At 47.8% G+C, this 25232-nt stretch overlaps 1 protein-coding gene across 1 annotated transcript; it reads left to right on the forward strand.

Moving 5' to 3' along the window:
• Nucleotides 1-9405: 9405 nt before the first annotated feature.
• On the forward strand, nucleotides 9406-24939 carry LOC140211435 (claudin-23-like). The gene is made up of 2 exons (XM_072281144.1): nucleotides 9406-10329; nucleotides 24199-24939. The coding sequence occupies exon 1, from the start codon at nucleotides 9607-9609 to the stop codon at nucleotides 10303-10305; it is 699 nt and encodes a 232-aa protein (XP_072137245.1). The 5' UTR covers nucleotides 9406-9606; the 3' UTR covers nucleotides 10306-10329; nucleotides 24199-24939.
• Nucleotides 24940-25232: the final 293 nt, after the last annotated feature.

The following is a 25232-nucleotide window of genomic DNA, read 5'->3' on the forward strand; positions in this document are numbered from 1 at the left end:
AAGACCGGCAGTCCCTTTGACCTGAGGGTTAAGGGTGTGGCTTTCCACACCGTGCCATTCTCCTTCTCCACCTGTCCATTCCCCTGGGGATTATAGCTCGTGGCCTACTGGTTGTAGATACTGGCACAGCTCGTCACTCATAAACGAGGACCCTCTGTCACTGTGGATATAGCATGGGTATCCGAGCAGAGTGAAGAGCTTGTGCAAGGCTTTTATGACTGACGTGGTAGTGGTATCAGGGCAGGGGATGGCGAAGGGGAACCGCGAGTACTCGTCAATTACGTTAAGAAAGTACACATTGTGGTCGGTGGAGGGAAGGGGGCCCTTAAAGTCAACACTCAGTCGCTCAAAGAGGCGGGTGGCCTTGATGAGTGGTGCCTTTTCGGGTCGGTAGAAGTGCGGTTTGCACTCTGCACAGACTTGGCAGTCCCTGGTCATCATCCTGATCTCCTCAAGGGAGTAAGGCAGGTTCCGGGCTTTCACGAAGTGGAAAAGCCGGGTGACTCCCGGGTGGCAAAGGTCTACATGTAGGGCGTATAGCTGGTCGACCTGCGCGCTGGCGCATGTTCCCCTGTACATGATGTCACAGTTGTAGGTGGAGAGTTCGATTCTCCACCTCAGAATTTTATCATTTTTGATTTTGCTCCGCTGTTGATTATTAAACATGAATACGACTGAGCACTGGTCAGTTAGCAGGGTGAACCTTTTGCCGACAAGATAGTGCCTCCAGTGCCTTATAGCTTCCACTGTGGCCTGGGCCTCTTTCTCTACCGCAGAGGGCCGAATTTCAGGGCCTTGAAGGGTACGGGAGAAGAACGCCACTGGTCTTCCTGCCTGGTTGAGGGTAGCAGCCAGCGCAAAGTCGGAGGCGTCACTCTCTACTTGGAAGGGAATGGCCTCATCCACCGCATGCATTGCTGCTTTGGCAATGTCCCCTTTTATGCGGTTGAAGGCCGCGTGGGCCTCGGCAGAGAGGGAGAATGTGGTGGACTTGACCAGGGGGCGGGTCTTGTCTGCATAGTTAGAGACCCATTGGGCGTAATATGAAAAGAAGCCCAGGCACCTTTTGAGGGCTCTGAGGGTATTGGGAAGAAGGAGATCCAACAAGGGGCGCATACAGTCAGGGTCAGGGCCAATGACTCCATACACACTTGTCCTTGTTATAGGTGAGGTTGAAAGATTTGGCCGCTTGGAGAAATTTTTGGAGGTTGTTGTCGTGATCCTGCTGGTCGTGACCGCAGATGGTGATGTTATCCAGATATGGGAACGTGGCCTTCAGTTGGCACTGGTCCACCATCCGGTCCATTGCCCTCTGGAAGACAGATACACCATTCGCGACACCAAAGGGGACGCGCAGGAATTGATAAAGCCTGCTGTCTGCCTCGAAGGCAGTGTAAGGGCGGTCCTCCCGGCGGATGGGGAGCTGATGGTAAGCGGATTTTAGGTCTATGGTGGAGTACACCTTGTACTGTGCTATCTGATTGACCATATCCGCGATGTGGGGTAGAGGGTACGCGTCGAGCTGCGTGAACCTATTGATGGTCTGGCTATAGTCCACGACCATCCTATTCTTCTCCCCGTTCCGAACAACCACCACCTGTGCCTTCCAAGGACTTGTGCTTGCCTCAATGACCCCCTCCCTGAGCAGCCGCTGCACCTCCGACTTAATGAAAGCTCTGTCCCCCGCGCTGTACCTCCTGCATTTAGTTGCCACAGGTTTACAGTCGGGGGTCAGGTTGGCGAACAGCTGTGGGGGAGGGATCCTGAGGGTGGAGAGGCCGCAAGTGGTGTCGGTAGTGTGGCAGTTGGCATGATGTTGGGTGGGATGCGCGGGTCGGTGTGTGTGTGGTCAGTAGCGGGGTACGTGACATATCTCTACAAAACAGGGGATTTATGACAGTAATTGGTGGGAGGGGCCCATCATACTTCATTGTCACGCTTTTCAGGTGGCTCTGGAAGTCCAACCCCAACAGCACAGGGGCACACAGTTGAGGCAAGACCAGTAACTTAAAGTCCCGATATTCTGTGCCCTGCACCACTAGTGTCGCTACACAACCCCCCCGGATGTCTGTTGTATGTGACCTGGAGGCCATGGTGACCCTCCGACTTACCGGCCGTATCATGAGTCCGCAATGCTGCACCGTGGCCGGGTGGATAAAACTCTCCGTGCTGCCTGTGTCAAACAGGCAGCTTGTCCTGTGCCCCTCCACCAGGATGTCCATCATTGACCTTGCGAGCTGGTGGGGAGCGCTTTGGTCGAGGGTCACGGAAGCCAGGGTGGGGTCGCTGTCTCGGTCCGGCGTGGTGGGGTGTCCCGTGAGCACCCGTTGGTCACAGGCGGTGGGAGGTGGCGCCGACCAAGATGGCCGCCCCCATGTCTCGCACGTGGTGGCGGCGTGCAGGGAAGATGGCGGCCCCCATGTCTCGCACGTGGTGGCAGTGTGCAGGGCAGATGGCGACCCCCATGTCTCGCACGCGGCGCTGCTCGATCCCACTCACGGTTTTGACTTACAGACCTTGGCGAAGTGGCCCTTCTTTCCGCAGCTGGAGCAGGGAGCTTGTCGGGCCGGGCAGCGTTTCCAGGGGTGCTTCTCCAGTCTGCAGAAGTAGCACTTCGCGGACTCACGACTGGCGGCAGCCGAGGTCGATTCGCCGGCAGGTTGCGGGGTCTGCGGCGCCCACGAGGCCATCGGGGGATCGCGTGCCTGGAGAGCCTTGGAGTTATGCAGAGCGGCCTCCAACGTATCAGCCAGCTCCATCGCCGAATTTAGGGTAAGATCGGCTCTTTCCAGCAGCCGCTGGTGCACGCACACTGACCTGGTCCCCGTGACGAAGGCGTCTCTCACTAGGAGTTCTGCATGCTGCACCGCCGTCAGCTCCTGGCAATTGCAGGCCCGCACGAGTGTCTGTAGGGCCCGGACAAACTCAGCACTCGATTCCCCAGACCGTTGTTGCCGTGTCGCTAAGCGATGCTGAGCATAGACGCTGTTTATCGGCCGCAGGTATTGTCTTTTGAGTGTGTTCATCGCGCTGTCGTAGTTCGGCTGGTCTCTGATCAGCGAATAGACCCGTGGACTGACCCTGGAGAGCAGAACTCTGCGCTTCGCTACGGGGTCGGTTGCTTTAATCTCCTCTAGGTACGCCTCGAAGCAGGCCAGCCAGAGTTCGAAAGCATTTCCAGCTTCAGGTGTTTGCGGATTGAGGTCTAATTTTTCTGGTCTCAGGGCCTGTTCCATGTTTTAAAATGTACAGTGAATAAAATTGAAGCACCTTCAATTACTCCAAAAGACTGAGGTTTGGTAAAATATTGAAAGGCTTTTATTCATTGTACAATACGACCTCCACAGTGAGTGTCTGCCCCCGGACTGAGGGGGAGGGGCAAGGTGAACACCTTTATACAGGACTCTGTGGGAGGAGCCACAGGGGCAGTCAGCAGAGGGGTGTGTCCAGACAGGTAACCGAGTTACAACATATATACATGGTTTACCACAGTCAGTAACATAGAAACATAGAGCACCTACAGCACAATACAGGCCCTTCAGCCCACAAAGCTGTGCTGAACACGTCCCTACCTTAGAACTACCTAAGCTTACCCATAGCCCTCTATTATCTAAGCTCCATGTATCCATCTAGGAGTCTCTTAAAGGACCCTATCGCTTCCACCTCCACCACCGCCGCTGGCAGCCTATTCCACACACTTACCACTCTTTGTGTAAAAAATTTACCCCTGACATCCCCTCTGTACCTACTCCCCAGCACCTTAAAACTATGCCCTCTTGTGTTAGCCATTTCAGCCCTGGGAAAAAGCCTCTGACTATCCACAGCCTCTCATTATCTTGTACACCTCTATCAGGTCACCTCTCATCCTCCGTCGCTTCAAGGAGAAAAGGCCGAGTTCACTCAACCTATTCTCATAAGGCATGCTCCCCAATCCAGGCAACATCCTTGTAAATCTCCTCTGCACCCTTTCTATGGTTTCCACGTACTTCCTGTAGTGAGGTGACCAGAATTGAGCACAATACTCCAAGTGTTGTCTGACCAGGGTCCTATATATCTGCAACATTACCTCTCAGTTCTTAAACTCAATCCCACAATTGATGAAGGCCAATGCTCCGTATGCCTTCTTAGCCACAGAGTCAACCTGCATAACAGCTTTGAGTGTCCTATGGACTCAGACCCCAAGATCCCTCTGATCCTCCACACTGCCTAAAGTCTTGCCATTAATACTATATTCTGCCATCATATTTGACCTAACGAAATGAACCACCTCACACATATCTGGGTTGAACTCTATCTGCCACTTCTCAGCCTAGTTATGCATCCTATCAATGTCCCACTGTAACTTCTGACAGCCCTCCACACTATCCACAACATCCTCAACCTTTGTGTCATCAGCAAATTTACTAACCCATCCCTCCACTTCCTCATCCAGGTCATTTATAAAAATCACGAAGACTAGGGGTCCCAGAACAGATCCCTGAGGCACTCCACTGGTGACCAACCTCCATGCAGAATATGACCCGTCTATAACCACTCTTTGCCTTCTGTGGGTAAGCCAGTTCTGGATCCACAAAGCAATGTCCCCTTGGATCTCATTCCTCCTTACTTTCTCAATAAGCTTTGCATGGGGTACCTTATCAAATGCCTTGCTGAAATCCATATACACTACAGCTACGGCTCTACCTTCATCAATGTGTTTAGTCACATCTTCAAAAAATTCAATCAGGCTTGTAAGGCACGACCTGCCTTTGACGAAGGCAAAGTAAAACCCAAGAGTTGATTACTGACCAGGAAGAATAAGACGAGGGAACATGAACAGATCCTCAAAGGGATCAGAAGTGGAGGGAATTAGCAATTTCAACTTCCTGGGTGTCCGGATTTCTAAGGATCTAACCTGATCCCAACATATCAATGCAGCTATAAAAAAGGCAAAGCAGTGGCTACACTTCATTTGGGGTTTGAGGAGATTTTGGTTTGTCACCGATAACACTTGAAATCCTCTATAGGTGCTCCGTGGAGAGCATTCTGACAAACTGCACCACTGTCTTGTGGGGTGGGGGTGGGAGGGGTTAGGAAGAAGAGGGACTACTGCACAGGATTGAAAGCAGCTACAGAAAGCTACATATACTTTTCTGTTTACACACTACTTTTAATTTAACTCTTTGTGTACATACTTAATGTAATTGATTTACTTATTTTCTATATTATGTTCTGCTGCTGCTAAGTTAACAAATTTCACAACATATGCAGGTGATATTAAACCTGATTCTGATTGAATACGTGAAAGACAGCTGGAGCATTGACCAGCCCAAAGGGCATCACCAAATATTCATAATGACCTTTCGGGGTACTAAATGCTGTCTTCCATTTGTCCTCTTCACCAGTATGATGTTAAATTATGAGCATTCCTCAGGTCCAGTTTTGTGAAAATACTTACCCCTTGCAGGGGGCAAGTGGACAGGGACTCCTGTTGTTTTGTTTAAGCTCCTATAATCCATGCAAGGTCTCAGGTTCCTATCTTTGTTGGTTTCAAAAAGAAACTTGCTCCTGCCCCACAAAAGTGGAGCGTCTGTTTAACACTGAGGTGGATGCCTCCTGAATATACTTGCTCATGGCCAGCCTTTTGGGTCCTCATGGGGAAAAAAAGTCTTCCTCACGGTGGACAGGTCCCTGGTACAAACAGCGCTGATGGGGCGGTGGTGTGGTGGCCAACAGTTTACTGAAAACCTCAGAGTACTCGGGGGAACCTTTTTGAGATCAACGGTCGCAGACTCTGACATGTCATATCACAGCCACAGGTACCCTAAGTGAGAGGGATCTCAGGGGAATAGATACTGTGAAATCCGAGCATTTCAGGGCAGCCCCTATCCGGAAATGAAGGGGCTTTGAAACGTGACATGCCGCTCCTGGCTCAAGTGGTCTACCATTGAGAGCAGTAGCTGTCTCACCTTGGGATTGGGACTCCCATGTGTCGGGCCACTTGCCGATCTTTAAAGTGTACAAATGCCTGAAGGGATAGCTCCTTGTCACCCCAGGCCTATAAAGAGGGTATATGTAACCCAGAGATCGTAGGATCAGAATGCACCTTCGGGACTGTCACAGACGACCTTTGAAGTTTCCTGACCGATCTGTGCAAATAGATTGACAGTGCCCTGCGGCTCTGCAATGAAGGCACCATCTCTCTCTCATCCTCCTGACCTGCTCAGCGGGGTTGAGACGGGTCCTGCCCAGCTACACGGGCTGCTCGTTTGCGGGCAGGGACTATTTCAGTGAGGTACTTGGATGACTATAAAGTGAAGAATGGGGAAAGGAGGATAGCTCAGTCAATCAGTCTATCGAGGTCATGAACCAGTTCACCGGCCATCAGTTCATCCTTGTTTTTCATTCAGGTGTCAGTAGAACAAGGCAACGAGGGCTTCTCCATTCCAGTCACTCTCACTTCAGTACAGAACTCGACGGTGTACTCGGCCACAATCCGTGACCCCGTCATAAAAGGAGAAGTTTGCCAGCCGCCTGTCCCCCCCCCACCCCACTTCTCATGGCACTAATGAATGTGCATCCAGCATTCGGGAGCATCTCTCTCCCACCGTACCACAGCCCACATCGTGGCCTTACCCAACAGGAGACATATCATACATGCTACCTTGCTCCATTCAGAGGGAAACTTTAAAGTTTTCCTCAGAACACTCGAGGACCAGAGACCACTGTGTTAGGAACCTACGGCAAGGTTCAGGGCTCCCATCAAATCGTTCAGGATTGGGCAGGTTGGATGGGGTGGCCTTTGTGGACCAGTTGGGGATGTTTTTGACTGCCTGGGTCTAGGGATCCCTGAAATCTTGACGAACGTGGCCAGTTCTTGCAGTATCTTTGTGGTGACTGACTGCTGGATCATATTATGACAGAGTTAACTGCAAATAAAATCCAGCAAGATCCAGGGGCAGCTCAGAGGTTGTGTCGGACCCAAGCGCAGCATCACAGAGAGACTCAGAAGGGTTCAACAAAACTAGGAACTTTATTAACAAGAGACAGTGGAACTTGCAAGGTCTTAGAATAACTCGGACAGAACTTCTCTAGGCAAGGATATAGATGACCAAGCAAACAAGGAGTTAGCACTGTTCCATTAAATACACTCCAGGGCACAAAACGACTTGCCCAGCTGATAAGAACCCAAACTAAGCACAAGCTAACAAATAACTATCCTAATAAGCGATCAATGATACTTAACTGTGTTGGGGCATGGCCAAGTGGTTAAGGCGTTCATCTAGTGATTTGAAGGTCACTAGTTCGAGCCTTGGCTGAGGCAACGTGTGTGTCTTTGAGCAAGCCACTTAACCACACATTGCTCTGCGACGACACTGGTGCCAAGCTGTATGGGTCCTAATGCCCTTCCCTTGGACAACATCGGTGGTGTGGAGAGGGGAGACTTGCAGCATGGGCAACTGCTGGTCTTCCATACAACCTTGCCCAGGCCTGCACCCTGGAAACCTTCACCATGGTCACAAATTCATGGTCTCATGAGACTAACGGATGTATATTGATACTTAACTGGACACCTGCAAAGCCTCAGAGAATTAATTGAAAGTAATCAAGGACAATCGAAACTTAAATGTGAACTAGAGAAGATCTCACAATAACATAAAAATCAGAAGCACTACGATAGAGATAACGACGATTAATAAAACTCAGAGGCCATGAAACCCCAAGTCAATGTTGGTGGTTGTGAATTGTGTATATTTTTTCTCATTACGTTACGCTGCACCCTCCAGAATTCATGAACACGGCATTATGCTCAAACAAGCCTTCCCGTGTTTCACGGGTGGAGGTTTATCTAGCTCACCCAGAGGTGTGTTGACATGCTCATGAATACGCCAAATCTTGGCCGACCGGTTTAAGGTGATCTGCCGAAATACGTTCCGGTTTATCCCCCCCCCCCCCCACATCCTATCGGATGCAGGCCTGTGTCTTTGTAGACTCGCCATTCTCGCAGCCGTGGAATTGCTGAGCGACACTACCACGTAATAGAATTGGGTGTCGTCGGCGGAGATTCCTTTCAGAGTGAACTGGCCTTCACCTTATACGAATCCAGCGATGGTATTTATGCTCCCAAAACTCCGGCAGTTTCAAAACAACTGCATTTTCCCGACATAGTCAATAACTCTGAAATCGTCCTAGAGCATCGGGGTCATCAATCCAGGCTTTCGCAAATAAAACGGTGAGGATTTTATGTTTAATGAATCCCGTAACACATTTTATTGAACTCCGAAACCTAAACACAAAAGCGCGCTAAGCCTCATTACGTAATAACGTCATCACGCCAGAGCAGCCTCTTAAAGTGTAACCCCAACTCAATGTCGGTGATTGTGGATTATGTTACATTACCCTACAGTGACACTACCGTTAACCGAGGGGTGAACCCTTGAACGGAACTAAAGGAATCCCTCCATTCTCTGTACATCAATGTGCCTTCTGAAAGCCTCTATCACTGTCGCCTGCACCTGCACCAACACCGCCAGTTCTTCATTCAGGGCAGCCGCCACCCTACCATGTTCTGTGTGAAAAGGTTGCCCGCACATCTCCTTCAAACATCTCGTCTCAGCTTCACTGAATGGTTTCCAGAACTGAACACTTCAACGCTGAGGAAAAGATACGAGGACTATTTGGTTTAAATGATGGAGACAATCCTCACAGACTCATCTAGCATTTGGGCTAATATAGAAGATGAAGTAACGGTCAAAATGTGATTTAAGGATTTGATCAGATGTATAAATCTGATGATAAGATGGGTTTAGAGAAACCTCTTCCTTTGGTTTAGCGAAGGTTAAAATTAGATTTAGGCAACCGAGACTGGGAGGTTTTTGGTTCGGGAACCAAACCACAGATGCTATGAATGTGGGAACATGGTATGTACTTTAAAACAGATTAGCAGTGACTTGAGATATCACGTAAACGTCACGTCTCATTACTCGTCCCTCTTTTTCTCTCAAAGACCCCTTTCGTTCTTTGTCACCACGGACTTCCACCCTGGCTCTATCCTTCGTCTCCGTCTCCTCCCACTCGCAGCCCGCCCCTTGTGCTCTCCAGTCAAAATAGCTGCTGGTTACGGATTGTACCAGATTCTAGAGGTATAGACGATAGATGCTAACCTAGAGGCCGACTATTCGGTCCTCGCGCTATACATTCCGCCAGGGAGGGGGAAATGCCCAGAGTACATGCCATCAAGCCACCGAAACCTAGGTGTTGCGGAAAAGCTGAGGTGTACATGCCGACTGCAGCGTACTTTAACTTATAATCCTTTCCATTTCCCCTCCCTTACCTCAAGCAAATACCAAAACGAAAAGAAACTGGATTCCACGGCCCTTGCGTGCGTGTGCGTGTGTGTAAGAGAGAAGGGGGCGGGAGGAGTTAAAGCAGTTGATCGAATGATGAAAGAAACTTACTCATGTTGGCATGTACCATGCGAGCAAAACCTGTCTTTCTGGTTTCTTGTAAACCGAGAGACTCGGCCGCCCTGTACAACAGAGGTGGCTGTCTCTTTTTCTTACAAAACCCGTGCTCTGTTTGCGAGAGTGAAGGAACCAATCGAGCCGAGGTCGGCAAGTGTCAAAGATGCGTACCCCGCTGGTGATGATCTTGGGCTTGGTTTTAGCCCCCGCCGGATTTGTGCTGATTCTCACCTGCACCGTGGCTCCCGCCTGGAGAGACGTAGCCGAAATCCCTAACGGAGCTGTGGACGAGGTGCACCGTCAGGGGCTCTGGGAGATCTGCAGGGCCGTGGCGTCGGTGCGATCGCTGTCATGCAACCTACAGGACGATATCTACTTTGCCGATCAAATCGTCCGGATTGCCAAAGGACTGAGCATTGCCTCTCTGGTGGTGTCGGCAGGAGGCATTCTGGTGGCGTCCTTCGGCGTGCGCTGCTGGACACAGCCACCCAGACCAGCCATCGTCGGAGTGGCAGGGCTCATCCTGGTGGCCGGCGGTGTCCTGATCCTCATCCCGGTCTCCTGGTATACGGATCAACTCAATCAAATCCCGAACACCGTTGGTGGCAACAGGCTGACGGTCGGATACGCCGTGGTCCTGGGCTTCATTGGGGGAAGCCTAGTCATTATCGGCGGCATTGCCCTCACCTTTAGTTTTGGCATGTTGCGGAAAAGCAAGAGTCCAGCGTTAAAAAATTATTACCCGAAGAGCACAGCCCAGCCTGCGTACAAACATCGAACTGGGATTGCCAACCCAGTCTCCGTTATAGACGCTCCAGCTGCCAACACCAGCTCACTAAATCCTTGGGATGCCGATTTGTGACCATTCCACTGTCGCTGATAAACGGTATGGGTTGAATAATTCGCGGTTAACACCATACAACAGAACCAGGCCAGTAGGATCGCCTCTCCCTGCACCCTCCGCATCTCACCTTACCCGGGAATTGAACTGGTTTGTTATGCTCACATGTACATAGATGCTGTGAAAAGTTTATCTTGTGGACTGTCCGCATTACAGTGTCATTACACAGAACATTGAGGAAGAACAAGGTAAAAAAAAAACACAATAAAGCGAAACCGCTACAGAGAAAGTGCAGTGTAGGTGAACAACAAGGCGCAAGGTCCAACGAGGTAGATTGTAAGTCATCTTATTGCACTCGGGCACTATTCAATAATCTTACAACAGCAGGGTAGAAGTTATCATTTAGCCTGGTGGTACATGCTTCGGGGTTTTTGTATCTTTGTACTGGGTTTTTTTTTCAGATGGAAGAGGGAAGAAGAGATAATGCCCGAGATGGGAGGCGATGAGAATCGTGACGGAGTTCACAGGGGAGGCTGATTTCTATGCTTTACTGAGCGATGTACACAACTCTCTGCCGGTGAAGGACTAAGCTCTGAAGCATTCAGGCAGAATGCTCTCTCTGGTGCATGGATAAAAATTTGTAAGGGCCGTCAAGGTCATGTAAAATTTCTTTAACTTTCTGAGGACATAAAGACATTGATGAGTTTTTTTTCGGCGGCACCCTTTCTTAAAGTCATAAATCTGTAAAAGCAGAAATGTTCCCTTCAGCCTAGCCCACAGTGCCCATTTACCCTAGTTCCATGCCTACACCAGGCCAATCTTCTATCCAAATAATTGTCCAAATACTTTTTTAAGCAATGTAATTGTAGCCCCGTCTATCACTTCCTCAGCTTGCTTGTAGCACATAACCACCATATACTGTGTGCGAGTAACTTGCTCATCAGATCTTCTTTATCCCCTTCTCTCCTCTTATCTTAAACTTACTTTGTCTAGTTCTAGACTTCCTCGTCTAAGGGAAAAGACACTATCTATCCTGTCTAAGCCCTCATATTTTATAAATATCCTTCAGCCTCCTATGCTATAGTTAATATAAAACCAGCCTATCTCTCTCTGTAATGAAAGCCCTCTAGGTAATATCCTGGTGAATCAATTCCACATTTTTTTCTCGCAAACACGAGGAATTCTGCAGATGCTGGAATTTCAAGCAACACACATAAAAGTTGCCGGTGAACGCAGGAGGCTAGGCAGCATCTCGAGGAAGAAGTACAGTCGACGTTTTGGACCGAGATCCTTCATCAAGACTAACTAAAATAAGAGCTAGTAACAGATTTGAAAGTGGAATGTGGAAGCTGGTGGGATTGTAAAGGCTGATTTATACTTGTGCTCCTCCCCCTCCCACTTTCAAATCTCTTACTAACTCTTCTTTCAGTTAGTCCTGATGAAGGGTCTCGGCCTGAAACGTCGACTGTACCTCTTCCTAGAGATGCTGCCTGGTCTGCTGCATTCACCAGCAACTTTGATGTGTGTTGCCCACATTTTTTTCTAATGGTACCAAGTGCTTCCTGTTTGTTCAATTACAACATGGCATCCCAACTCTTATACTCAGTGATTTGGTCTATGAGGTCAAGCATCCCAAATGCGTTCCTCAGAATCCTATTCACCTGTGTTACTATTTTCAGGGAGCTATGGACTTGCACCCAAGGTGTTTCTGTGCATCTATATTCCCAAATTCTCTGCCATTGACCATATGCTGTATGTCCCATTAGTATTGCCATATCAAAAAGTATTAACCTCACACCAATCTGGATTAAATTCCATCCATTACTGCTCGGAACATTTCCAACTCATCCATGCCCCTCTTTAGCTATCTACTACTTCATCGGTCTTTTCTGGGTGTCGCTTCAGTTTCTCTAATGATGCTATTCACTGTCTCCCAGAGGTGATTTGGTGATAAAGTTCTTGACCCAAAACATTGATGGTCCATTTCCTTCCATAGTTCCTCCAGTTTAGTGGGGAAAGAGAAAATAAGTCAATCTCGGTAGGAGAGAACATGAGGGAAGACAATGAGTGTAATGTGCTGCTAATGTTGGAAAGTCCAGGTGATGTCTACTGATGAAACATGAAGTGGAATGTGGAAGCTGGTGGGATTGTAAAGGCTGATTTATACTTGTGTGTACTAGTTTATGCCGTAGCCTACGCAAGTGGGCTACGCCGTTGTGAGCATTTATACCGTGCGTCGGTATGTCTGCGTCGCTCTGCAATTCCTCTCCAAAACGCAAGTTGGCGGTGGGTTTGAAACTCGAACTTCAAACAATGGCGACTGAAACTGAAGGAGGGTGAATTTTCTGTGCTTGTCTGGCCACTGAGAGACATGGACGAGGAAATGCATTTCAAATATTTTCGGATGTCGGCAGGTAGATTTGACGATTTGGTTCATCGTCTCCAACCATTTATTTCACATCAGTGTACGCACAGTATACTCAGAGACTGGCAATCACCATTTGAGTTTTAGCTTCAGGTGGAAGTCAACAGGCTGTAGCAACTAGCTACAAGCTGGCGTCAAGCACAGGGTCCTCCATAATTTCGGAGGTCTGTAAAGCTTTACGGAAAGCATTGCAGCCACAGTTCCTTCCCTGCCTTTCAGTCGCCCAAAGGGAAACTACTGCAGTGTAGGAGGAAACACGATGCTACCAGGCGGACCAATCACACTTGTTGCGGTCTGCGACGCCGCGACGCGTAGTTACATTTTTGAGGAGGTGCGCGTCAGGCTACGGCGTAGGGTACGATGTAGGGTACGCGGCTACGCTGTACCTACGGCGTCGTTTTGAAACACAAGTATAAATTGGCCTTAAGTGTGGACCAGGGGATTTCTGTTCTTGCTCCTTATTGGGAGGAGAAAATGTGAGAGCGGAGATGAGATGCCGTTCATTATGCCACAGTAACGAAAGAAGTAATATGTATCAGAGACAACATGACTTATCATCAGATCTGCTCCTCTTTTGTCAGGGAATCTTGCAGCCTGCAGAACTGAACATTCAGTTCTCATACTTTAGTTAAATCTCTTCCTTTCTGTTTGTACTATGACTAGCCATTTCTGCCTGACTTCCTTCTTTCTATTCCTTATATTTGTGCACTCAGCGGCTACTTTATTAGGTACACCTGTACACCTGCTTGTTAATGGAAATATCTGATCAACCAATCATCTGGCAGCAGCTCAATGCATAAAGACATGCAGACATGGTCAAGAAGTTCACTTGTTGTTCAGACCAAATATCAGAATGGGGATGAAATATGATCTGAGTGATTTTGACCGTGGAATAATTGTTGGTGGTTTGAGTATCTCAGAAATTGCTGGTCTCCTGGGATTTTCACACACAACAGTCTCCAGAGTTTACAGAGAATGTTGTGAAAGACAAAAGAACAATCCAATGAGTGGCGGTTCTGTGGGTAAAAACACCTTGCTAATAAGAGAGGTCAGAGGAGAATAGCCAAACTGGTTCAAGCTGACAGGAAGGCAACAGTAATTCAAATAACCATACATTACAACAGTGGTGTGCAGAAGAGCATCTCTGAACACACATGTCGGACCTCGAAATAGATGGGCTCCTGCAGCAGAAGACCACAACAATACAAAGTGGCCACCTTATTAGGTAAAAGAAATATCTAATAAAATGGCCTCTGAGTGAATATTCCAGCCTGCGTAATTTCACCCTAACAAAGAAATTGCCTTTAGTGAATCCATTGACCTTCATTTTCTCTGCTATCTGGTCAGACCTGTTCTCTCTTTTTCTTAGTTCTGATGAAGGATCTCAAAGTTGAAACACGAACTGTTTCTCCTGTACTTTGAGCTTTTTCTGTTTTAAGTTTAGTACTGTACATTCAGTAACTGTGGCTTATTAATCTCCATGATCCCATTTAAATTCATTTTGCAGAGAGAGGATGGCCTCTTTATACTTCTGGCCAAGTTGCACTGCTTGCACTAAAATTGTGGTAAAATCACACAGTCTGCAAGTTTCTTCATGCTCTTCATAATGTGGCCCAGCTTTCTGGTTTTGAGTAAGCGTCTCAATTAGAGTCATAGAAACATACAGAACCAACAGCACAATACAAGCCCTTCAGCCCACAAAGCTGTGCTGAACATGTCCTTACCTGAGAAATTATCTAGAGTTACCCATTGCCCTCTATTTTTCTGAGCTCCATGTACCTGTCCAGGAGTCTCTTAAAAGACCCTATCGTATCCGCCTCCACCATCGACGCTAGCAGCCCATTCCACGCACTCACCACTCTCTGTGTAAAAAACTTACCCCTGATATCTCCTCTGTACCTACTCCCAAGCACCTTAAAACTGTGTCTTCTTGTGCTAGCCATTTCAGCCAGCCTGGGAAAAAGCCTCTGACCATCCACACGATCAATGCCACTCACCATCTTGTACACTGCCAAAATGGGTAAGAAAAAGGTGGCTGAGGTCCAAAATCAAGTACTTTGTGAAAGCCCACAACTACAACCATCTGATGCCAACCAGATACTCCGTTGGCATTCCCCCAGTCAAGACCATTGTGAACAAGGGTGTTTTCAGGGATCCTGCTTTGAAAAAGAGTCATTGGCAAACCTCCAACCTGATGACATGAACATCAATTTCTCTAACTTCCGTTAATGCCCCTCCTCCCCTTCTTACCCCATCCTTAATTTATTATTATTATTTTTTTCTCTCTTTCCCTCTCACATTAACTCCTTGCCTGTTCTCCAACTTCCTCTGGTGGTCCCCTCCCCCTTTCTTTCTTCCAAGGCCTTCCATCCCATGATACTCCCCCCTTCGCCAGCCTCATATCCCCTTTGCCAATCAACTTCCCAGCTCTTGGCTTTATCCCTTCCCCTCCTGTCTTCTCCTATCATTTCGGGTCTCCCCCTCCCCCTCCCACTTTCAAATCTCTTACTATCTCTTTTTTCAGTTAATCCTGACGAAGGGTCTCGGCCGGAAACGTCGACTGTACCTCTTCCTATAAATACTGCCTGGCCTGCTGCGTTCACCAGCATTTTGTGTGTGTTGCTTGGTGAAGCACCTTCAATTACTCCAAAAGACTGAGATTTGGTAAAATACTGAAAGGCTTTTAATCGCTGTACAACACGACCTCCACAGTGAGTGTCTGCCCCCGGACTGAGGGGGAGGGGCAAGGCAAACACCTTTATACAGGACTCTGTGGGAGGAGCCACAGGGGCGGTCAGCAGAGGGGCGAGTCCAGACAGGTAACTGAGTTACAACATGTATACATGGTTTACATTCACCCCTCCTTTTTTAAAAAGAGTCCCGTGGGGTGAAGTGACTGACAATATTTACAAGAAGTATATTTACAGGTTAAGTCTATCAGGTGGTCGAGTCCGTCACTGTGATCTACGTAGCACCGGCGATGGCGGTTGTGCTGGCTCCAGCCTGACTTCAGGTGCCAGCACGTTAGGCGTCGGTAATCCCTCGTGCGTGTGCGTTGCGCCCGGTATGGGAGCGTCGTGTGGTGTCTGTATAGGGTTTGGGGTGCACGGTGTCTTGTAGGTACATACATTGGTGGGTATGGGGTCAATAGTCACCACGGAGTGTTCAGGGTAGGGGCCCGGAGCTCCTGTGGGTGCCAGGTCGTGCATGGAGACCGTGTCCTCCCGCCCATCAGGTAAAACCACGTAGGCATACTGGGGGTTCGCATGAAGTAAGTGAACCCTCTCGACCATCGGGGAGTATTTATTGCTCCTCGCATGTTTCCGGAGCAGCACTGGCCCCGGGGACGTCAGCCAAGTTGGTAGGGTGGTTCCAGTGGTCGACTTTCTGGGAAAAGAAAAGAGCCGCTCATGAGGGGTGGCATTGGTGGCTGTGCATAACAGGGAGCGGATGGAGTGGAGTGCCTCGGGAAGGACCTCCTGCCAGCGGAAGACCGGCAGTCCCTTTGACCTGAGGGTTAAGGGTGTGGCTTTCCACACCGTGCCATTCTCCTTCTCCACCTGTCCATTCCCCTGGGGATTATAGCTCGTGGCCTACTGGTTGCAATTCCCATAGCCAGTAGATACTGGCACAGCTCGTCACTCATAAACGAGGACCCTCTGTCACTGTGGATATAGCATGGGTATCCGAGCAGAGTGAAGAGCTTGTGCAAGGCTTTTATGACTGACGTGGTAGTGGTATCAGGGTAGGGGATGGCGAAGGGGAACCGCGAGTACTCGTCAATTACGTTAAGAAAGTACACATTGTGGTCGGTGGAGGGAAGGGGGCCCTTAAAGTCAACACTCAGTCGCTCAAAGAGGCGGGTGGCCTTGATGAGTGGTGCCTTTTTGGGTCAGTAGAAGTGCGGTTTGCACTCTGCACAGACTTGGCAGTCCCTGGTCATCATCCTGATCTCCTCAAGGGAGTAAGGCAGGTTCCGGGCTTTGACGAAGTGGAAAAGCCGGGTGACTCCCGGGTGGCAAAGGTCTGCATGTAGGGCGTATAGTCGGTCGATCTGCGTGCTGGCGCATGTTCCCCGGGATAGGGAATCGGAGGGCTCATTGAGCTTCCCAGGCCTGTACATGATGTCATAGTTGTAGGCGGAGAGTTCGATTCTCCACCTCAGAGTTTTATCATTTTTGATTTTGCTCCGCTGCTGATTATTAAACATGATTGCGACTGAGCGCTGGTCAGTTAGCAGGGTGAACCTTTTGCCGACAAGATAGTGCCTCCAGTGCCTTATAGCTTCCACTGTGGCCTGGGCCTCTTTCTCTACCGCAGAGGGCCGAATTTCAGGGCCTTGAAGGGTACGGGAGAAGAACGCCACTGGTCTTCCTGCCTAGTTGAGGGTAGCAGCCAGCGCAAAGTCGGAGGCGTCACTCTCTACTTGGAAGGGAATGGCCTCATCCACCGCATGCATTGCTGCTTTGGCAATGTCCCCTTTTATGCGGTTGAAGGCCGCGTGGGCCTCGGCAGAGAGGGAGAATGTGGTGGACTTGACCAGGGGGTGGGCCTTGTCTGCATAGTTAGAGACCCATTGGGCGTAATATGAAAAGAAGCCCAGGCACCTTTTGAGGGCTCTGAGGGTATTGGGAAGAGGGAGTTCCAACAAGGGGCGCATACGGTCAGGGTCAGGGCCAATGACTCCATTCTCCATGACACACCCAAGGAAAGCAAGTCGGGTGGTCCCAAATACACACTTGTCCTTGTTATAGGTGAGGTTGAAAGATTTGGCTGCTTGGAGAAATTTTTGGAGGTTGTTGTCATGATCCTGCTGGTCGTGACCGCAGATGGTGATGTTATACAGATATGGGAACGTGGCCTTCAGTTGGCACTGGTCTACCATCCGCTCCATTGCCCTCTGGAAGACAGATACACCATTCGTGACACCAAAGGGGACACGCAGGAATTGATAAAGCCTGCCGTCCGCCTCGAAGGCAGTGTAAGGGCGGTCCTCTCGGTGGATGGGGAGCTGATGGTAAGCGGATTTTAGGTCTATGGTGGAGTACACCTTGTACTGTGCTATCTGATTGACCATATCCGCGATGTGGGGTAGAGGGTACGCGTCGAGCTGCGTGAACCTATTGATGGTCTGGCTATAGTCCACGACCATCCTATTCTTCTCCCCGTTCCGAACAACCACCACCTGTGCCTTCCAAGGACTTGTGTTTGCCTCAATGACCCCCTCCCTGAGCAGCCCCTGCACCTCCGACTTAATAAAGGCTCTGTCCCCCGCGCTGTACCTCCTGCATTTAGTTGCCACAGGTTTACAGTCGACGGTCAGGTTGGCAAACAGCTGTGGGGGAGGGATCCTGAGGGTGGAGAGGCCGCAAGTGGTGTCGGTAGTGTGGCAGTTGGCATGATGTTGGGTGGGATGTGCGGGTTGGTGTGTGTCTGTGGTCAGTAGCGGGGTACGTGACATATCTCTACAAAACAGGGGATTTATGACAGTAATTGGTGGGAGGGGCCCATCATACTTCATTGTCACGCTTTTCAGGTGGCTCTGGAAGTCCAACCCCAACAGCACAGGGGCACACAGTTGAGGCAAGACCAGTAACTTAAAGTCCCGATATTCTGTGCCCTGCACCACTAGTGTCGCTACACAACCCCCCCGGATGTCTGTTGTATGCGACCCGGAGGCCATGGTGACCCTCCAACTTACCGGCCGTATCATGAGTTCACAATGCTGCACCGTGGCCGGGTGGATAAAAGTCTCCGTGCTGCCTGTGTCAAACAGGCAGCTTGTCCTGTGCCCCTCCACCAGGATGTCCATCATTGACCTTGCGAGCTGGTGGGGAGCGCTTTGGTCGAGGGTCATGGAAGCCAGGGTGAGGTCGCTGTCTTGGTTCGGCGTGGTGGGGTGCCCTGTGAGCACCCGTTGGTCGTAGGTGGTGGGAGGGGGCGCCAACCAAGATGGCCGCCCCCATGTCTCGCACGTGGTGGTGGCGTGCAGGGAAGATGGCGGCCCCCATGTCTCGCACGTGGTGGCAGTGTGCAGGGAAGATGGCGACCCCCACGTCTCGCACGCGGCGCTGCTCGATCCCGCTCGCGGTTTTGACTTACAGACCTTGGCGAAGTGGCCCTTCTTTCCGCAGCTGGAACAGGCAGCCTGTCAGGTCGCACAGTGTTCGCGGGGGTACTTCTCCAGTCTGCAGAAGTAGCACTTCGCGGACTCACGACTGGCGGCAGCCGAGGTCGATTCGCCGGCGGGTTGTGGGGTCTGCGGCGCCCACGAGGCCATCGGGGGATCGCGTGCCTGGAGAGCCTCAGAGTTATGCAGAGCGGCCTCCAACGTATCAGCCAGCTCCATCGCCGAATTTAGGGTAAGATCGGCTTTTTCCAGCAGCCGCTGGCGCACGTACACTGACCTGGTCCCCGTGACGAAGGCGTCTCTCACTAGGAGTTCTGCATGCTGCACCGCCGTCAGCTCCTGGCAATTGCAGGCCCGCACGAGTGTCTGTAGGGCCCAGACAAACTCAGCACTCGATTCCCCAGACCGTTGTTGCCGTGTCGCTAAGCGATGCTGAGCATAGACGCTGTTTATCGGCCGCAGGTATTGTCTTTTGAGTGCGTTCATCGCGCCGTCGTAGTTCGGCTGGTCTCTGATCAGCGAATAGACCCGTGGACTGACCCTGGAGAGCAGAACTCTGCGCTTCGCTACCGGGTCGGTCGCTTTAATCTCCTCTAGATACGCCTCGAAGCAGGCCAGCCAGAGTCAGGCATTTGCGGATTGAGGTCTAATTTTTCTGGTCTCAGGGCCTGTTCCATTTTTTTAAAATGTACAGTGAATAAAATTGAAGCACCTTCAATTACTCCAAAAGACTGAGGTTTGGTAAAATACTGAAAGGCTTTTATTCGCTGTACAATACGACCTCCACAGTGAGTGTCTGCCCCCGGACTGAGGGGGAGGGGCAAGGCAAACACCTTTATACAGGACTCTGTGGGAGGAGCCACAGGGGCAGTCAGCAGAGGGGTGTGTCCAGACAGTTAACTGAGTTACAACATATATACATGGTTTACCACACTTGAATTTCCAGCATCTGCAGATTTTCTCATCTCTGCAGTTGTTCTTCGGATTACCGAGAACAAATTAGTAAAGAGGTAAAAACAACGTGCAGAGAGACAGCAACTGTGGAGCGAGAAGGTCAATGATATTTTAATAGTGCTGGCAACAGTCAGAATCAGAATCAGGTTTATTATCACCGGCATGTTCTGTGAAATTTGTTAACAGTAAGATATCACTAAGCCACAGAAATTTGTGGGATAAAGTGTGGATCACCCCTTTGCATCTTCAGCTATTCAGTGGAGCTGCCTTTGCTTCAGCATGATGCCTGGTAGTCAGGTTGCTGTTCGTTTGTTGCTCCCAATCTGATCTCCAGCTTCCCCTAGTTCTAATGATTGTGTTAATGACCGAAAACATTGACAACTTGTCCTTCGGTTATGCTGCCTGACCTGTGAAGCATTTCCAGCTTTTTGCTTTTATACTTGGATTTCCAGTATCTGCAATATGTTGACTGTGTTGTGTTAATAGGAAGAAGGTAGAGAAGCCTCAGGACTCACACCACCAGATTCTGGAACTGTTATTACCCCAAAACCATCAGGCTGTTGGACCAAAGGGTATAACTTCACTCAACTTTACTTGCCACATTATTGAAATGTTCTCACAACCTATGGACTCACTTTTAAGGACTTTTTATCTCAAGTTCTTGATATTCATTGCTTATTTATTTATTATTATTATTTCTCTTTTTGTATTTGCACAGTTTGTTGTCTTTTGTATTCTGGTTGGGTGGTCTTTTATTGATTCTGTTATGGTTATTATTCTATAGGTTTATTGAGTATGCCTACATGAAAAAGAATCTCAGGGTTGTATATGGTGACATACTGTATATATAATTTGATAATAACATTTACTTTGAACTTAAATAGTGAACACAATGATCATTTTGGATCTCAGTTTTGTCCTTTTCACTACTCCATCGTTCCAAATAAACTGATTCCTAAGCTCTGGAACTTAGCACTCAGATCTGCAGCTGGATCTTCAACTTCCTCACAGACAGGACCCAGGCTGTAAAAATAGGGGACAAGCTCTCCTCTACAATCACTCTGAGCACCGGTGCACCACAAGGCTGTGTACTCAGCCTCCTGCTGTACTCACTGTACACCCATGATTGTGTAGCCAAGTTTCCATCGAACTCAATATATAAGTTTGCTGATGACACAACACTTGTAGGCTGTATCTTGGGTAATGATGAGTTTGAGTACAGAGAGGAAATTACGAACCTGGTAGCATGGTGCGAAGACAATAACCTATCCCTCAATGTCAGCAAGATGAAGGAATTGGTTGTTGAATTCAGAAGGAGTAGCGGACCGCACGACCCAATTTGCATCGGTGGTGCTCAAGTGGAACAGGTCAAAAGCTTTAAGTTCCTCAGGGTCAATATCACAAGTGACCTGACTTGGTCTAACCAAGCAGAGTTCACTGCCAAGAAGGCCCACCAGTGCCTTTACTTCCTGAGAAAACTAAAGAAATTTGGCCTGTTCCCTAAAACCCTCACTAAATTTTATAGATGCACTGTAGAAAGCATTCCTCTAGGGTGCATCACAACCTGGTATGGAAGTTGTTCTGTCCAAGACCGAAAGAAGCTGCAGAAGATTGTGAACACGGTGCAGCACATCACACAAACCAATCTTCCGTCCTTGGACTCTCTTTACACCGCACGCTGTCGGAGCAGTGCTGCCAGGATAATCAAGGACACGACCCACCTGGTCAACACACTTTTTGTCCCTCTTCCCCCGGGGGAAGGCTCAGGAGCTTGAAGACTCATACGGCCAGATTTGGGAACAGCTTCTTTCCAACCGTGATAAGACTGCTGAACGGATCCTGACCCGGATCTGGGCCTTATCCTCCAAATATCCGGACCTGCCTCTCGGTTTTTTTGCACTACCTTACCTTCCATTTTTCTATTTTCTATTTATGATTTATAATTTAAATTTTTATATTTACTAATTTTTACTATTTTTAATATTTTTAATATTTAATATTTGTAATCCAGCGAGCGGAAAGCGCAGAATCAAATATCGCTGTGATGATTGTACGTTCTAGTGTCAATTGTTTGGTGACAATAAAGTATAAAGAATTAAGTATTCTAGTCCTATAATGGTTATTTTGCTTGATAGCTTGTTTGACATCTATGGTGCTACATGCCCAGGCTCCATTTGGTCTGAGCTTTATTATGACTACGTTTAGTCCAAATATGCTACACGTATATGATGATCCTTACCTACTTTGGTGTTGGTCAAGTATAAATTTCATCTTTGATATTCATTGTATTTTTCACTAAGAGGTTTTACTGATTTAACCAGAAGTTATAGTGAATGATTATTGTATTTGAAAAACATATGTTTGCTTGCCATATCACATAAAAATAGTTGTCTGTGTTTTTACAACAAAGGTTTTCAATGACACATCTCAAATGGTACCTAAACAAAGTATTTGTTGAGAAAAACATCACCTCCCAAGTTCCTTTCCAAGACATACATTTTCCTAAACAGCTGATATTACTATTTAATCATCGATGCTGGATCAAAATCTTGGAAAACTCAGCTAACGGGACTGTGAAACACTTTTAACCAGTAGCTTGTCAGCAGTTTAAAAAGGAGCCTCACTGCCATCTTCTAATGGACTCTTCTAATTGTCAGTGAAGATAAATTCGTTTTAAAAATTGATTAATTGCTGCAGTCAGTGGGAGAAACAAAGGGCACTATATCTTATTTAGATGCAGAGAGAAGAAGAAAGTGTGAGGTAAAATATTTATGGAAAAACTACCGAGACGAGTAATGTGTGAAAGCAGTACACAGTTTGTGAAATATAAAGAAATGAAGAATAATAATTTGTAATACAATCTGAACACAAATGAAGAAGTTACTAATGTCGGGAATGAATGATATAATTAATTTAAACAGGGAAATAATAAGATTAAAAAATTTCTTAGTGCAATTGTGAAATTGAAGACTCAATTTCAAAGCAAACTAGCTCAAGCCAGAATGCTGGAATTTGAATTATGTTTGGATAAATTAATCTTTGCTGAAATGTAAAGGAAAATCTGGCTTGGTTACATACAAATAATTCAATACATGCCTATGATTCTTCAAATGAACCCAGTGTCAACAAACAGAAATCTGAAAAGGAGCAAAATAATTATAGTTAAGATAGGACTTCTGAAAGTTCTCAGCCAGTAACATTGACTGTACTCTTTACCATAGATGCTACCTGGCCTGCTGAGCTCCTCCAGCATTTTGTTTGTGTAACTACAACGTTATTTAATATTTTCCATATCTAATATTTATATTGACATTTACAGTGTCAGTCAGCCATGGATTGAATAAGTGGGCACGTAATGGCAAGTTACACACACAAAATGCTGGAGGAACTCAGCAGCCCAGGCAGCATCATTGGAAAAAAGTACAGTCGATGTTCCAGACCAAAATCTTTCGGCAGGACTGCACAGAAAAGAAAAGCTGAGGATTAGATTTAAAAGTTGGGGGGAGGGAGAACCACCAGGTGATAGGTGAAACCTGGAGGGGGAGGGATGAAACAAAGAGCTGGGAAGTTAATTGGTGAAAGAGACAGAAGACCATCAAAGAAAGAAAAAGGGGGGCGGAGCACCAGAGGGAGATAATGGGAGGGCAAGGAAATGAGGTGAAAGAGGTTTAAGAGGATGGGAAATGGAGAAGGGCGGGGGGGGGGAGTGTCTGGGGGGCATTACCGGAAGTTTGAGAAATCAATGTTCATGCCATCAGGTTGGAGGCTACCCAAACGGAATATAAGATATTGTTCCTCCAACCTAAGTGTGGCCTCATCACAACAGTGGAGGAGGCCATGGATGGACATACCAGCATGAGAATGGGAAGTCCCTCCCCACTGATCTCCCTCCTGGCTATGCTCCATCTGGCTGAAAAAATGGCCAGCCATTTTAATTCCACTTCTCACTCCCATTGCCTTACCTCCCTCTGGTGCTCCTTCCCCCTTTTTCTTTCTTCGATGGCCTTCTGCCTCTTTCAGCAATCAACTTCCCAGCTCTTTACTTCATCCCTCCCCCTCCCCACCAGCAGGTTTCACCTATCACCTGGTGTTTCTCTCCCCCCCCCCACCCCACCTTTTAAATCTACTCCTCAGCATTTTTTCTCCAATTCTGCTGAAGGGTTTCGGCCCAAAACATTGACTGTACATTTTCTGTGGATGCTGCCTGGCCTGCTGAGTTCCTCCAGCATTTTGAGTGTGTTGCTCGGGTTTCCAGCGTCTGCAAGTTTTCTCTTGTTTGTGACCTAATGGCAAGAGCTTGCCCACAGTACACCCAACAGAAACTAAAACTGCGACTGCAGTACTGCATTCAGATACTCGAATCAATCAGCTTCTTCACTGTATTTTTTGACTCTGTTTGTTACAGAATAACGAGGTCTGAGTGGTATGCGAGTACACAAGATTGCTGGAATCTGAAGTCACACACTGAGCACTGGAGGAACCAAGCACGTCAGGCAACACATGCGGAGGGAAATGAACAGATCCTTCATAAGGACTGGAAAGAAGAACAGAGTTACTGGTATAAAACAGATGGGCGGAGAAAGAGCTGATGGTTGTCATCTATCATCTATTACCTGCAACTATCACCTGCCCGCTGAGTTCCTACAGCATATTGTATATTGCTTCTAGTAGCACCTGCACAGTGCCAGTATCTGTGGTTTATATTACACCCTCCCAGCAAATCAAATGTTACTTATTAGAGCTTACAGCAAAAAAAAATTATGACTGTATCCCCAAAATTGAATAGACTATATAGAGGTACTTTGTAGAAGGGACTTAGAAAAGTAGATCATTCGAAGGGAAAGGCAGTATCAGAAAAGTAAATTTTAAAATAGAAATAGATGCTTTCAAGGAGTATTTTAATCATAAAGAGACAGCATTATTTGACATGGTTGCAAAATATTTTGCTAAGATCATATTTTGCTGGTCTTGACATTGGTACAAAGTAGAAGGATGAGAATTCTACTTGGTTACACAAATATCTTAGTATATGGGTATCTGTAGATCATATTGTATATCCCAAAGTTGCATGATTGTTAACCAACACAAAGTGCTATAATAATTGCTTAAGCAGGTAATATCACCAGCATATTGCTGTATTTTTTGTAATTTATATGATCATCTTGAATAAACTATTTGAGACTCTCACCCTGACTCATGCTTGGTACACAGAGTGGCACACAATTGTAAAAGGTTAGGCATTAAGCTTGTGATAAAACCTATTCATACTGCATAAAAATTATAGCTTTCATAAACACAAGAGCTTCTGCAGATGCTGGAAATCCAAAGTAACATATGTAAAATGCTGGAGGAGCTCAGCAGGCCTATGGAGAGGGAAAAACAGTCAGCATTTCAGGCTGAGACCCTTGATCAGGACTGGAAAGGAAGGTAGAAGAAGCC

Source organism: Mobula birostris, chromosome 17 (genome assembly GCF_030028105.1).
Source record: "Mobula birostris isolate sMobBir1 chromosome 17, sMobBir1.hap1, whole genome shotgun sequence".
NCBI classification, from domain to species: domain Eukaryota; kingdom Metazoa; phylum Chordata; class Chondrichthyes; order Myliobatiformes; family Myliobatidae; genus Mobula; species Mobula birostris.

What these genes read in the sequence shown, in the direction of transcription:
- LOC140211435 (XM_072281144.1), top strand. Translation starts at nt 9,607, where the DNA reads ATGCGTACCCCGCTGGTGATGATCTTGGGCTTGGTTTTAGCCCCCGCC.